Source organism: Protopterus annectens, chromosome 4.part1, assembly GCF_019279795.1.
Source record: "Protopterus annectens isolate FY-2018-M chromosome 4.part1, PAN1.0, whole genome shotgun sequence".
In the NCBI taxonomy this organism is placed as follows: domain Eukaryota; kingdom Metazoa; phylum Chordata; order Ceratodontiformes; family Protopteridae; genus Protopterus; species Protopterus annectens.
In genome coordinates this window covers 709,265,600-709,281,522 of record NC_056734.1, presented here as the reverse complement: position 1 = coordinate 709,281,522, position 15,923 = coordinate 709,265,600, and the positions used below count along the sequence as shown (strand labels likewise).

General features: G+C 37.5%; 1 protein-coding gene across 2 annotated transcripts in view; it reads right to left on the bottom strand.

The window, feature by feature from the left end:
* The window catches only part of VEPH1 (ventricular zone expressed PH domain containing 1), a 4,140,519-nt gene that overhangs the window by 3,761,307 nt on the left and 363,289 nt on the right, over positions 1 to 15,923 (bottom strand). For both annotated transcript variants that reach the window (XM_044070483.1, XM_044070484.1), the window contains exon 3: positions 6,225 to 6,440. In XM_044070483.1, the coding sequence (XP_043926418.1) occupies positions 6,225 to 6,440 (216 nt within the window). The remainder of the gene's footprint in view (positions 1 to 6,224; positions 6,441 to 15,923) is intronic.

The window sequence follows — 15,923 nt, the reverse complement described above, 5'->3', positions numbered from 1 at the left end:
TTTATAAATGACTGCCCATGTCTTGGAGGGTTGTGGGAACTATCCCCGGTAAGAATTTATGGTGTCCCATCCACTCGTCCAGGCTCCTTTTGAACAGTGACATAGAGATGCTCAGCCTATTCCAAAGATGCGGCAATCACTGGCAGACAAATCCATCCTATTCAAGTCTAAGGCCATATTTAGGCCCCTGGAACAGGTGGCTCTAGTCTTGTTTGATTCATGGATGTACAGCAAATTCATTGGGTTTGGGTCGGAGATTGCTCTGTAAGCCAGACATAAGTCTCCCCTAAGAAGTCTATATGATACTGAGAATAGTGACAGGGACTTTAGTCTGTCTGTGTAAGGCATGTGCTGGAGTCCCTTGATCTTCTTAGTTAGAAACCTCTGAGGTATCTCCAATTGCTATAGGTGCCTTGTATGGTACATGCCAAAAGCCAGTGTTATACTCAATTATGGGCCTCATTAGTGATAAGTATAGAGGGGTTATGACTTGCTTTGCTCTAGAAGTGATGCCTTTGTTAATCAAGTATGCTATATAGAAAGCCTTCCTTATTACAGTAGACACATGGTAGTCAAAGTTAAGGTTGCAGTCTACTTGTGATGCTAGATCTCTTACAACTTCATAGGTACATAGGGTATTGTTATTAATTTGACAGTGTGAAGGGACATTGTTTTTACCAAAGGGAATGATGACGCATTTCTTTGCATTCAGCTTGAGACTGTGACAAAGACATCAGTCGTTGGTCTGCGTAAGACACTCATGAAGTATACTGATATAATTTGGGGATTCAGTACTTGCACCCAGTTTGCAGTAATCCACAAACGTGGTCAGCCACAGCCCTTTAGTTTTGTACTGAACTTCTGAAAAGTATATACCAAACAGTAGGGGCCCAGCAGTGACCCTTGTGCCACCCCAGTGGTGACAGGTCTGCTGGTTGATGTAGAATCACCCACTTTGATAGCGTGTGACCGGATTGTAAGCCTGTTGGCAACCCATCTTACAACAAAGGGGTTTGCAGTCAGTTTGCTAAGTTTATCACTAATGCCCGAGTGTGGGATTGTGTCAAAGGCCTTTGCCAAGTTGAAGTATGCTGTGTGCACAGATTTGCCCTCTGCAATGGCCCTGGTCATACTTTAGAAGAAATCCACCAGGTTTAATAGGTGGGATCTGCCCTTGATGGAGCTGAATTGAGTCAGATCCAGGGTTTAGAGGTCACCTATGTCTTTTTTATGAGATCCTTGATGATATGTTCCATGGCTTTACAAAAGAGGCTCGTCAGATGTATGGGTCTATAATTCCCTGGGCATGTTGCTAAGCCACCTTTGTGGAGGGGGATAACTGTTGCTGTTCTCCATTCCACAGGAACAAAGCCAGTGATTAGGCTGTGACTGAATAGGGTACTTAATGGTGATGCTAGTTAATGTTTTAGTTTCTTTAGAAGACATCCTGGGATGCCGTATGGTTCCCATAGAGGCTTTGTTTTTTGCCTTAGACAAGGCTTTAATGACTTGCTCTTTAGATATATAGGTTGGGAGGGAAGGTGGGGACAAGGTTTGTGATAAGTTTGGGGGGGATAAGGGAGTGAAATTTTCACCAAATCGACCCACTAGCAGGTTTGCTATCTCTGCAGGATCTGTGTGTGTGACACTGTTAGTCACTAGTTCGGCACATGCATGGGTCCTACCTTTTAGGCTATTTATGTACCTGTAGAAGGGCTTATGATTATTCTTGACTGTGATTACTAAATGTTTCTTCAATGTTACCCTTAGAGGATTTGACATGTTATATCATTTGCCTGTTTTGGCTAAGGAGAGTGCTTTTCCATTGTTGGGGCCTCGCCTTAGTTTTCTTAGACAGCAACTTTTTCCATTTGTTGTAAATGCCCACCAGGGCATTTTGTTTTTTTTTTACTTGGGGCTCTGGCTTTGATTCTCTCTAGAACAGCCGAGTCTGTACACTTATATAAGTGATTGTACAGGGCTTTAGTGTAAGCTTCGGTGTAGTTACCACTTTCAGCTGGGGGTGGGGCTAGGAATGCATTTATACCTTCCCCTAGGAAGGTATAGTTTGCTTTGGTGAATTTTTTTAGTCTGACTTCGCCCTTTGTGAGTTCTGATGTTAGTGCCAGTTCACAGGCAACTGATCTGTGGTCGGATTTAACTAATGAGGGTCCAATAGTTGCGGTTGTGCATCTGTTTGTCATGTTAGTGAGGATCAGATCTAGTATGTTTGCTCTTCTTATTGGGGTTTGAACTTCTTGTTCCTGGGCATTTGAGTTAACAAAGTCAAGGAACTTTTGTACTAGTGAGTTAGGGCTAGAGTAGTTTTCCCTTTTGATGGTGGGATAATTGAAATCCCCTATGAAAAGAGTGTTTGACAATATTTGGATAGACTCCGGTTTGGTCAAGTAGGCCTCGTGCACAACATGATCCATGGAGGGAGATCTATAACTAGTTATGACTTGAATGGGGGTCTTACCCACAGTAATCTGAACATGGGGTAACTCCATGGAGTTGAGCAGTACAACTAGTTGGGAGGTGAATTTATCTCTAATATAGACAGAAACACCGCCTCCTTTGGTTCTCACATGTTCATTTTGTGGTCTAAAGATGTGAAAGGCACTGTAGCCTTGCAAGGCTAGGGTACTCTTTGAGGCCTTGAACCAGGTTTCTGTGACTGCACAGACATCTCCATTCTCCTGCGATAGAAGTGCTTCCAGGATATGCAGCTTTTGGTTTAAGGTCCTAGCGTTTAGCAGCATAAACTTTATTTTGTTATGTTGGCAATTTTCACATCAGCAATTTTGTTTTTGAGACCTTGCCTAAAAAAGCCATTATGGGGGAGGCAAGAGCCTTTGTCAACAGTTGAAAGCCTAGTGGTGCTAAGTGCAAACTGTCTCTGGCAAAGCAGCGAGGTTTGTTGATCATGTCATCCCAGGCTGACAGAAACTGGATCCCCTTTGAATGACACCAAAAACTAAGCCAATTACTGAAATCGATCATTTTTTGTTTATACTGTGGCATCATTCTAGGTGAGTGTAATATGCTGATCAAGGGTAGGAACATACCTGCCTGGAACACCTACTTGGAGAGTTCAATCATGTCTCTCTTCATAAAGTCCAGTGAGGTACATCTCAGGTCATTCACCCCAACATGAGCTACGACAGAGTTATAATGGTACTGGTTGCCAAGAGACTTGAGTAGATGCATGATCTGATAAATCCTGGCACCAGACAGGCAGCTGACCATGACTTTCTCCTTGTCTAACCTGGTGAGTGGGACATCCATGTGTCTCACTATGGAGTCTCCAATGACAAGACATTTTTTTTGAGTGTTACACCTTAAGGGCTTGGTAGGTAAGAATGTTGCTAGGTGTCTTGGGTGCTGTGGAAACTGTGTTAGCTGTAGCAGTCTTTTGTTTTGGAGGTCTCTGGTGTGTCAATAAGTTTATTGAAAGAACCTCTGAATATGTTGCTCTATGTGCTGGATGCATACTATGTCTATGAGTCATGGTACTATGTGCATGAGCAGTGGTGGATGAGTTGACAACCTCTTCAGTGGTACTGTTTTGAGTGTGATTCTTGGTGCAGATACATCTCTTGCACTCTGTACTAGAGTGAGTTATTAGTAGAGGGTTATCAGTGTACATGAAGCAGTTGTTACACTGCCTCAGGAGACCCAAGTCAACAAGAGTGGCAGGAGAAACAAGGGTAGTCCAACTGTCCATAATGCTAGGTCTGAAGAACTTTTATCACAAAGTGGGTGCTTTCAGGAAAGATCTAGGAGGTGCTCTGTAGATGGATATTTCTGATGAAATTTTTGGCTGGTGGGTTTAATAGGTCACAGCTCACTAGCAATACTTCTTGGACCAGAGATGTACTAAAGATGAGGACTACACTAATGTACTACAGCTGTACCTAAGGAAAAAATTGGTGAAATTATTTATCCAGCTATGGTGCAATTGTTTGGCAGTGAGCGGTGCTGGGTGACATGCAAACAAGCAAAAACCCACTCAAACACAGGGCTTAAATACCAGAAGCTAAGAACTTTAAACATTTTTAAAAACCTCAAAAAAAACAATGAGGATGCTTACTCCAAACCCCAGACCAATCACCCTCCACCAGATAGGTCCAATCAGCACACTTCTCTCACAAGGGTGCAAAAGGGCCCCTTCCAATCAAAGGTGGCTTGGACAATGTGCTCAGAATACAACAGCCACTTTGTTAGTAAGGGTATGCATTATATGCTCTGATGCAAAATTATTTCTTCCATCAAAGTGGATTATACTACAATTTTGGTATTTACTTTGAGCCATTGTCATTTTTGTTATGGATATATAATATTTAGGCTTGCTGTCTAAAAGTATGCATGCATGTAGTTGAACTATGTATTTGGCTGACAGATGACCCTCAAGAAGGAATGGTAATTATCAGCAGCATTCATCAAAATAATCTCAGAGTTTGTTTTGGAAAGAATTATGTGCAAAAATAAATTAAACACCACTGAAATGTTAATGAGCTCTTATTGTATGTCTGTATTTATAATACTGGACAAAATAAATGGAGAATGTGCCCTAAACATGTTGTCATAACTAAAATATATTTTCCTTTTATGTCTTCACTATGCTGCTATGTTTTCTTCACATTTTGTTAATGCGTTTTCCCTAGATACAATTATGTTCTTTACCATGGTGGATCATTTCTTCTAGTTTTATAAGACTGTTTTTTTTCTTTTTGTGTGAAATCTGAACTCCTTGGGTCTTCTACAGAGATGACCTGTCATTTATCACTTTATTAGCTGTGCTTCTGATTAGAGCATAGTAATTAGTTCAATTATGGTAGAGGAAAACACAGTTCTGTGTGAAGTAATATTTATATTTATTGGATTACATTCTTATCTTAGAAGGCTTCAGTGATGAATAAGCAGTTTCTGTTACCAATATCACTAAATGCAATATCCTAGAAGTTACCAGCCTACTTATGTAAAGTACATAATTTATAAAATCATGAGAATTACCAAGAGGCATGGATTTGTTAAAAGTGTAACATTATACTGAAATAAAGATGTAGGTGCAAAATGGCAATAGATGTGAATAGGCATTTGTGTGTGTGTGTGTGTGTGTGTGTGTGTGTGTGTGCGTGCGTGTGTGTGTGTGTGTGTGTGTGTGTGTGTGTGTGTGTGTGTGTGTGTGTGTGTGTGTGTGTGTGTGTGTGTGTGTGTGTGTGTGTGTGTGTGTGTGTGTGTGGTAGAGAAGAACAACCACTGCAGGGCTAACTGCTCAGCAGTGTGAACATTGACTTTAGATGATGGCCATTGTTGATATGATACCCAACTCCGGGTGAACAAAATGGGAAAAAAGGGTTATGGATCAATGGACAGATGGATGGATGGATTAGACTTAAAATATTATTAGCATGTGGAAAAGTGAATCGTGGTGACAGTCGTGAAAAGTTTGGATAGCTCAAGAAACTCCCAGCATGGATGCTATCACTAAAACAGTTTACACAATCTGGCATGTAGTAGTTTAGGAGAGGTAATTAGGGAAGTATGCATATTAAAAAAAAGGAAATGAAAGCTTTCATGAGCTACTCAGTGATATAATAAAAACTCAATGCAGAAAAGGAAATTCTGCAAGAAGTATCTATAATGTAGTTTGTACTTTACTTTTTGTTCTAAATAGCTTAAAGTATAGTCATACTTTTACAAATGCACTTGAGTTAAACTTAAAAGAAATAAAAAAGGTTTGCTCAGAATGATTTCTAAATACTGAAGTATGGTTTGAGCATTCAGTCTAAAAAATGACCTACTCACAACTGACTACAGCAATAAATATGAATTAGTACATAGTAGCATCAATGCAGAACATTTTGCACAAAGCCTCATTATTTGGTTTGCATTTTTTTTTATCTGTTTTAGCTAACTCTGTGCAGCACTATTCTGTTCTTGTCTAAATATTCAACCTCAAAAGTGAATGAACTGGCTGAGAAATAAACTATAACCTTTAATGCACTGACTAAAAAACAAATAGTACCCATTATAATACAGAGAAAATTAGCCCTAGTCTGTGATTCATTTAATCACTGCACTGGTTGTAGGGTTTCGTATAACAGTACCTTATATTTTGACTTTAAAAAGGCATCACCTTCATAGGCCTGTACATCACTGTTAACATTTGTTATTAAAATACAATTTAACACATTTTATGCGATGAGATTTTTCCTTACCTGTAAAATGCAGCTCATAATATCTGAAGCAATTTTCGCATGTGGCGTATCTTCATCTTTTAGCACAGGATTTAGATTATGTTCCAGACATGATTCCCAAAGAGTGGCTAGTGCTTCTCCATGTTTGTCTATTGTCTGAGTTTCCCTGATGGCCGTTGTAATGCGGGTGATGCATATCTCCACTACTGCCTGGTCATTATCATTATTCAAATAGGTCTAAACAGAAAAATAAACAGCTGCATTTTGAAAACATTTATATTATGACTGCTCAGATTAATGTAATCCATTACATAAAAGAAATAAATCATGTTTCTTAAATTATTTTCTTTTCAAAAAACACTGGCATCTTAATTCTTTGAAGTTTTGCAAATTATTCTCTTAATGCAATTGTCACCAACAGTAAATTTCCTTTGCAGTTTATGACTTCCATGGTATTTGTACGTGCACTGAACCATGGGCTGATTCTTACTCCACACTTAGTGTAGGTGAGACACGAAATCCATAAGCTGTGATGTAGCACACCATTACCACTCTAATATACTAGTATTGTTAGGCATGTGGAAATGATAAGTACCACATGACCATCTAGCTGACATCTGAACCATCTACCATACACATTGTCGAGAATGAATTTCTTGCATAGACAGCTTAGATTTTAAAATAGCCATTAAGTGTATTATTTTTATTTCTAAAGAAAACTTACTGAAATACATAAACACATGCTGCTTAAATGGTTCTTGTTATGAGAAAGGTTTGGGACATTGTTAATGTGGCTAAGATGTAGTGGGAGGAATGTATTTCTGTGGAATGGATAAACTGATACATTTCTAAGTATGCATAAATAATAACTTAATTCTTAAGAAAATGTAAGTACTGGCTAACATTTAAATTATAGAAAGTTCAGTGATCATTTTCAGCTGTGCTTACTCTAACAGTTACCTCTCTCTCTCCCCCCATCTATTCATCTATGTATCTATTAATCCTGTTTATTTGCTCATAAAACAAAACTAATAAACCGAGTAAATTACATTTTCAATATCATTTATTTAAGGTTTGTTCAAATAGAATTATGAGCTGTAAGTATAAAAAAGTAGGCTTTTTACAAACAGTTAAGGTACAAAAGAAAGAAGGTATAATATATTGCAGAAATTCATTTCAGTGTTTGAACATCACATCAAGAGTAACATGTTCGCCGATGTGATAAGATTAAAGAGGTGTTCAATATTCTGGAAAAAAATGTATTTCTTTATTTTTATTTGAAATTCTGCCAGACTTTTTGATTTTGAATACACAGAGCAAGTTCATTTCAGCAGACAGAAGCAGTTCTTATAAATATTATTTTCCTGATGACTAGTCCACAAAAAGGTTTTACAGTGAAAAGGTACTGTACCTTTATTATTGCTTCCTCAGAATTTGACTGTAATCCCTAATACCCTACTAATTTATTCTGATATAAAATAACAATCACACAAGCTTATTTAAAATGTTTGTTTTCCAGCTTACTATCAAAGAAAATATTTATGAAAACAGATAGACTCATATCCCTTTTATAACGAAAAAATAAAGGCTTTTACTTATCATGAATAAACAGTTATTAGAGAATCATGTTAAAACTCCAAATAAATTTAGATTATTTTAGTTATAATTTAATAGTTCAAATAAATATATAAATCTTTGCACTGCTGTTAAGCATAACATTGTTCCTGCTCCTCTGCGGGTGACAGAGCTGCATTAACATGGTTGCTTCCCCAAGGATGCTTTGTTTTTGCTGTATTCATGGTGAACTTAATATTCTCCCATGAGGAAGGACTTTACATTCATTTACTTTTTATACTTATATGCATACTTATTAAGGGATTTCATTGAGTTTAGTATGATTTACTTTTCTAACACATTTCCACTTTTAAAGGATTGGCCCTATGCTCTTTACTGTCATTTCAATTTTTGATTTGACTTTTATAAAGGTCAGGTTGAGTATTTCACCAGTCTGGTGAAATCTGGTTTACATACACAAAACTGTTTACTTTATGAAAATAAAACACAAGTTATTTGTTCTGTATTATTATGTTTATTTATTTATTTTTCTTTTTTGTAGTTTTTGTCTCAAAATCTGCTTGATCATTATATTCTGTTTGTTCTAATATGGTGCTAACACTTTTTCATAAACATACGGCATTCTACCAATTATGATTGGCCAATGTGAGTTGATCAATTACCACAAAAGACAGATTCTCTAATTACAGCCACTGAAAATCCACATAGAGAAGCACATAATTTGTGGCTTATTATCATGTCTCTGAATCAAAACTGCACTGTCATTCCTGATCCTACCAGGCCATATGTTGTTGTAGCATATGTAACCCTCAAGCACACACACACACACACACACACACACACACACACACACACACACACACACACACACACACACACACACACACACACACATATTCAGTGTTGAATTTTTCCTCTCTGAATCACTCTACAAAGTTAATTGGGAGACACCAATATTTCTAAGGTAGAGCACATAGCTAATTTGCATTAGCTACTTTATTGGCTGACCTCATTAGTATGCAGATTCACTAACAAAACCATTGTCTGTGATATGGCCTCTGTCAGGGAAAACTGTGGTAGGAGATTGGTGCCTGAACTGGACTGGCTTATCTCCATCAAGAAACATAAGGTAAAGGCTTTGGCATCTCAGTAGGCCTTTCAGAATTCCAGGGACTGATTCAAGGCAGCTCTTTCAGTCAAGGAAAGAGTGATATTTACATATTTTACATTTCCTGTTCTTACTTCCTCATCCCAGGCTCAAGTATGCCCCTCCTCTTTTTCTTTTGTCACTGACTGATAATCACCACTCCCTATTTCAGCCTCATTTCTGCAAAGGGAGCCTGTTGCTTAGACTGCTTATTTGTTCAGTGATTTTTCATGCAGACAGAGGCCAGGCAGGTACACCAGGGAACAAATCCTACTGTAGTAGTGAAAAGTTATACTTGGATAAGGTATCCTGTTCTACTTCACTGAAATCTCAAATACCCCAGTATTTAATTATAATGTAATGCAGTGCCCACAGGCTTATTTAAACGGTTTGTTAACCAGTATAGTTTCAGACAAAACAATTATGACAACAACTAGTCCAGACCCAACCCACATTTCAGTTTTCAAACCAGAAAGATACCACAACAGCTGTTCCATTACAAACTAATGCTATTAAAGTGCCTGCCAGTTTGTCCTGCATCATTTCTTCATATTAACAAGAAATGCGTAATAAATGTAATGCTTATGTCAGTGCCAATTTAAATTTTCTAACTGTGAGTGAAGTATTGCTTTTTTATCATTGCCTCCATTCATTATCATCTGTTGTAAGCTAAAAAAAGAATGTTGTGAAGGATACAATATAATTTTCTCTTTCCTTTTCTCTGTAATAGTTAAGAAAATGTTTAATCGTGATACAAAGCGAATGTGGGTCTGTGCAGAGGAAATAACATGCTACAAGTAATCACAATACTATGGTCTTGAAAAGCTCTTGCACCGACCTAAAGTGTTTGGGGAGCTTAAACAAAGGGAATGTGGTATCCTTACCTGGGGGAGGCTGAGTGGGATAATGGAATCTTACATAAAACTGTATGGAAGACACAGCACTGGCACTGATGTAGCATAGAAGTTATAGGCGAGGTTATGTCTCTGTGTTTAAATCTTGTATGAGAAGATTAACCTATCTTCTTTATTTTGAATTACATGACATTGTTGGCCTTACTAATCTAAACTTCAGTGGTGACAGTGTATGTGTATATGAAAGAGTTCTGCAGCAGGCAGCAAACCCATATCAAATTATGGACAGAGTATGAAGAATTAGGGTAACTTATTCTATGATTGGAATGTCAATGCATTTACATCACCATTTAAACATGACACTCCTTTTAAAACAGCAATCGTGATTAATGCTGTACAAAATATTTTTAAATATGGGAAACACTCCAAGTTAAGTAAAAATAGGTACACACTATCGGATACTTCCTGTAGCAGAATGGAAAAGAGAGGAAGACTGTGAAATAGTTCAATAATGAGAACATAGAGAACAATTTTGGATATACCTGTACCATAATTTGCGGTGCACTTCACCAAATATCTCTTCTTCCAAATATACTACCACCGCAACAGTACTAATCATACTCAGCCTCTGAGGAGCTCTGGGATATTTCACCTATAATTGCAATGTCCTAACAGTAATAACAACATATTTAGCAAACTACATTTTTTCTTACCAAAACAATTGAATTTTATTAAACACTTCTAATTTTCTACTCTCTTCCACCATGTCATTATAGGTTGATAAGATCATTAACAATAGGGGAAGATTTGAGTAGTAATCTTCAAGAAGGAGACTTCCAACAAATGTGGAAATGCAGATAATTATAGCCAAATGCTTTATCAAGACCAATAGTCTACAGAGTAAAAATAAATAAAGGTATTCTGTAAAAGGCAGACAATTAATTAATTATAATTACCTGTACACTTGCCATATTGAGCACTAAAGAAAAGTAAATCTTCTGCCAGGTTTTATTTGTCTTAGTAGCTATCATTATAAACAAGGACATAGATTTCCATTTTTTTGGGAAATAGTGGAAAATACTGGGGTTATGCTTCCCTGGATATTGCAAAAGTGTGACATTTTATGGAATTTTAATTTTAGGCCTGACCACTGATTCATTGTTTTATAGGTTCAAAGGAAATTGCTCGGCTAATAGCTCAAGAGCCCTTACAAACCTAATCAGTTTTATCCAGATTTTACTCAGTTTTTCTAACCCTAGGGGACATAAATCAAGGGTCAGCAAGTGGGGTTTTGACTATTTTTACAGACTGCCTCTGTCCATAAGGGACATGGGTGCCAGCCACCCCAGGAGTGAATTTGCGATTAACCATTCATCAGTCCAGATTGTGCTTGAAGATGATCAGAGAAGGGCTCTGCTTCATGTGAATAGGAAGCCTATTCTAGAGGAGGGACAATCTCTTGGGCATGTATCTGTTTCTCCAGTATGATCTATTTATGTCAGAGATCAGGTTAAGATCTTTGGAGTGGGTAACCCCAGTGCAGTTAGTTTTGCAAATATGCAACATTTCCATCAGGGCAGGATCAGAGACTGCCTTGCAGGTCAGACACAGATCACCTCTCAATAATTGGTAGGATATTGAATACAGTGATAGGGCTTTTCATCAGTCCACATAGGACATGTTGGTTATACCTTGTATTTTTTTTTTTTTTTTTTGGTGAGAAACCTCTGAGGATGCTCAAAATGTTGCAGGTGTCTGGTGAGGTACATGCCAAAGGGTGCATCATAATCTATTATTTCTAGGTATACACAGCCAATTTACATCATATAAGATAGAACTGATAAGTTTAATGTTAGAAACCATGCTGGAGAACAACATCTTTATGTATAATAATGAACTATATCATCTACAACTGGGAGTGGCAATGGGCATCCCAGTTACAAATATATACGCTAACTTAATTTTAGCGTGATGGAAAGAGTATTTCATTTTTGAAACTAATGATCCCATATCAATTAGGAATCATAACCTTGTATTTTTTACACACTTTGTAGATGTATTCTTTAATATTGGTAGTTTAAAAAACATATATTGATTGTTTAAAACCATATATTGATTATTTACATCAAAATACACAATTTCTTGTATTTGATATGAATTATTATATTGATAAGATTAATTTTTTAGATTTAACTGTTAGTATTCAAGAAGCTTGTTTTGATACAGCTATATTTAAGAAAAATGTACAGGCTACATATTATGTTCATTCTAAGAGTATGCATCCTGGTTTTATATTTAAGAGCATAGTATATAGGTAATTTTTGTGTGCCAGTGGATTAAATGCTAAAGATGATGAATTTTGTCACGAATTGAATAATATGACTATAGATTTTCGATGTAGAGGTTATAATGAGAAATTGTTGAGTGAAATGAGATCTTCAGTCATGAGAAAGTGAACAGATATAGGAAGACCATTTCAGAGGTGTGTTGATGTTAATGACACTAATAACACTAGTAGGAATGTTACACCTCAAAATAGGTCTATTAGGTATCTGATGAAATATAATAGGCATGCACTATCAATTAAACAGAATATTATGAAGAATTGGCCTATTTTAATGTCTAATTCTGTAGTTAAGGATATGATTGGTGACAGACCAATGTTTGCACTTAAAAGGGAGAAAATTTTGAAACAGCTTTTATATTATAAAAACATGCACTCTAATAATAAGCGTGTAGCCAGAGCCACTAAAGGGACCTACCCTTGTTATAATTGTAGTTATTGTAGTGAGATTAATACAGATGCTATTTTGAGCACCCTATTTCCAAACTTAGGTTTGAATTTAGAGTCTATGCTACATATCAAACAGAAAATGTAGTATACTTTGTTAACTGCATAGCCTGTAATTGTTTTGATATTGGAAAATCTAGTTTGAAATTGAAACATAGGATTTGCTCACACTTGTCTGAGATAAGGAGAGGAGTTGAAAGTAATGTGTTGTTTAAGCATATTCAGACTATGGGAAGTTCTCATTGTTTTAAATTCTGTGTTATTTAGGTAGTGCATGTGAGAAAACGAGGGGCTGATATTAAACTTCTCAATGAACAGTAGCCCAGAACTAAATAGTCAGAATAGCTTAAAACCTAGACTTAAATTTAAACATGATTGTATTTAACTGGTGTGTGTGTGTGTGTGTGTGTGTGTGTGTGTGTGTGTGTGTGTGTGTGTGTGTGTGTGTATGTTTGTGTGCGTGTAAATATATATATTTCTATGTAACCTTGCTACTGTTTGTATGGTTAGAAAAATAATAAAAAAAATGTTATATATATTTGTTCATATAACTTTAATTTCAGTGTCTGACTTTTTAATTCTTCGTATCATGTGTTTAGTGGGATTTTGATTGGATGGTCACTTATTTAAATATGACTGCATTCAGTATTGTGGATATGCATTCAAAAAGAGCTTTGCTCGAAAGCTTTGCATTTTATCTGCTGTCATACTATTAAAAGATTTTGCGGTGTACTCCTTGATTGTTTTTTTGGATTTTTGCTTTGTGTGGCTGTGGAGTACTTCAGTTCCAAAGCATAGTTTTTGCTGTTTGCTGTTAATCGATTATTGGTCTAATGAGGGCTTAAAACAGTGGTAATATTGCATCCTTAGATTTGAATACCATGACCTTATTTATAAGATGAGCCAAACAGAAGGATTCCCTCACCACCATGGACACATGATGGTCAAACTTCATATTACTACCTATCTCTCACCATCGGATCCCCTCTTAGGGAGATGCTATCAATGTTGTAATTTACAGGGGTATTTGATGTCCCAAAGGGTATTATTATGCACTTGTTCTTACTTAGTTTGAGGACATGGCTCTGACATCAATCATTAGTCTTCATCAGACCATCATTTGGGGAGTCAATGATTGCCCCTGACTTGCAATCATGAGCAAACGTGTCATCCAAAGGCCATCTACATTTGCCTTGACATCTGAGAAGTATTTCCCAAACAGGAGAGGGCTCAGCACTGAGCTCTGTGATACTGTACTGGTGACCGATCTCCTGCTGGATGTGGATTTCCCCACTCTAACAACGTGTCCTGTCTGTGAGCCATTTGGCTACCCATCTCATGATGTAGAGATTTATGCCCAATTTTGTGAATTTATCTGTAATACCCAAGATTGGTATTGTATGAAAATCCTGGCCAGGTTAAGGTAGGTGATAGGCATTGTCTTACCCTCATCCATGGCCTTAGTGACCTTCTCAAAGTCTGCCACACTGAGTAGGCAGGATCTATCCTTGACAAACCCAGACTAGGTTGGCTCTAGAGTCTGGAGATTTCCTCTGTCATTGTTAATCAGACCCATGATTATCCTTTCCATAGTCTTGCACAGGAGTCCAGTCATACTTATGGGTCGTAGTTTCCTGGCTCAGTTGATGGCCCCCCCTTGTGCAGAGGGATCACAGTTGCTGTCCTTCACTCTACAGGGATAAAGCCTGTCTGGAGACTGTGGTTAAATTAAGATCCAAGTGGGTTAACTAGGTCATGTTTCAGGCTATTTAATAGGCACCCTGGGATTCCATCGGGGCCCATTGATGCGATGTTTCAAGCTTTAGAGAGCTCAAGTAATGATCTGTTCTTTTGTGATAATAGGCAAAGGAATGGTAGTGGATAATTTTGTGGATAGTAACCGGGGGTGATGAATGGGTGAAATATGAGATGAATTTATTGGCCAGCAGGTTTACTATTTCTTCTTGCTGAGTATAGGTAGTTCCATCTACAGCCAGCTCAGCATGTTGTTGAGTTTTTTACTTAAGATTTTGGGCATAACTAAAAAAATGCTTTGTGGTTATCCTTTACTTCAGAGGCTATTTTTGTCTTGTATCTAGCTTTTAGACTTGAGCACTTCTCTGATTTGTCTGTTGAAACTAATGAAGGACTTTCTCTCTTTTGTGCTCCCTCCCACTTGTTTCTAGACAGGAATTTCTTCCTTCTGTTGTATAGTCTATTTATGCCAGGAGTCCACTAGGGTGGCTTGTTTTTCTGACTAGACCTGGGTTTAGGTCAGTCAGACACTTCTGTTTCTATGTAGTTTAAGTGGTTGTACAGGGCACTTGTGTATACTTCTCCATAGACCACCATAATTCTGGGATTAGTGGGAGCTTTAAAATTACCTATGCTATCATTTAACAGAAAGTAATTTGCAGTGGAAAAATTCTTTAGGGTTTTAAGATTTGCTGGGGGTACTACTGTTACCTTTATTTCAAAGGAGGCCAATTAATGATCCCATCTTACCAATGAGGACATTATACTGGGGGGGGGGTGCAATACTCACCCATATTTCTGAGTACTATGTCAAGGAAATCTGAGCCCCTAGTGGGAGTGCAAACTAGCTGTTTCAGAGGATTTTCATTGACAAATTCCAAGAATCACTGAGTCTGCATGTTGGTGATTGTATATGTTTCCTAGTTTATGGAGGGGTTGTTAAAATAGCCCATGAGTAGTGTATTGGGTTGAATGGTAATTGATTCTAGTAAGTTCAGGTATGTAGAGTGGTTTTCATGGTTTATGGTTGGGAACCTGTAGCTAATGATGATATGATGGGGGATTTTGCTTATGGTCAGCTAGACATGGAGTAACTTGAGTGAGTTATCCTGCTTGACCAATCTAGAGGTGTGATTGCTTTTTATGTAAATTGAAACACCTCCTCCTTTCATTTTCTCCTTTTCAGAGGGTGGTCTGAATGAGTGATAGGCATTGAAGCTTTGCACTTCTGGAGTGCTATCTGCAGCCTTGAACCATGTATCTGTAACTGCACAGACATCAGCATTCCACAGGGCAAGGAGATCTTCCAGGGAGTGCAGTTTCTTGTTAAGACTCCTAGCATTGATCAGTAGTACTTTCAGCTTGGCATTAGAAGAATTTGTTATACTGGCAGGTCTGTTGGTTTGGCACTGACTCAAAAAGGCACTATGAGAGTGGCTAATTCCTTGGCCAGTATTTGAAAGCCTAGTAGCAACAGGTGCAGACCATCTCTGGCAAACAGCATGGTCTGTCAATCCTGTTTTCCTAGGCTGACAAATACTAGATCCAATTGGAATGACAACAGTAGCTAAGGCAGTTACTGAAGTCAATCATTTTCT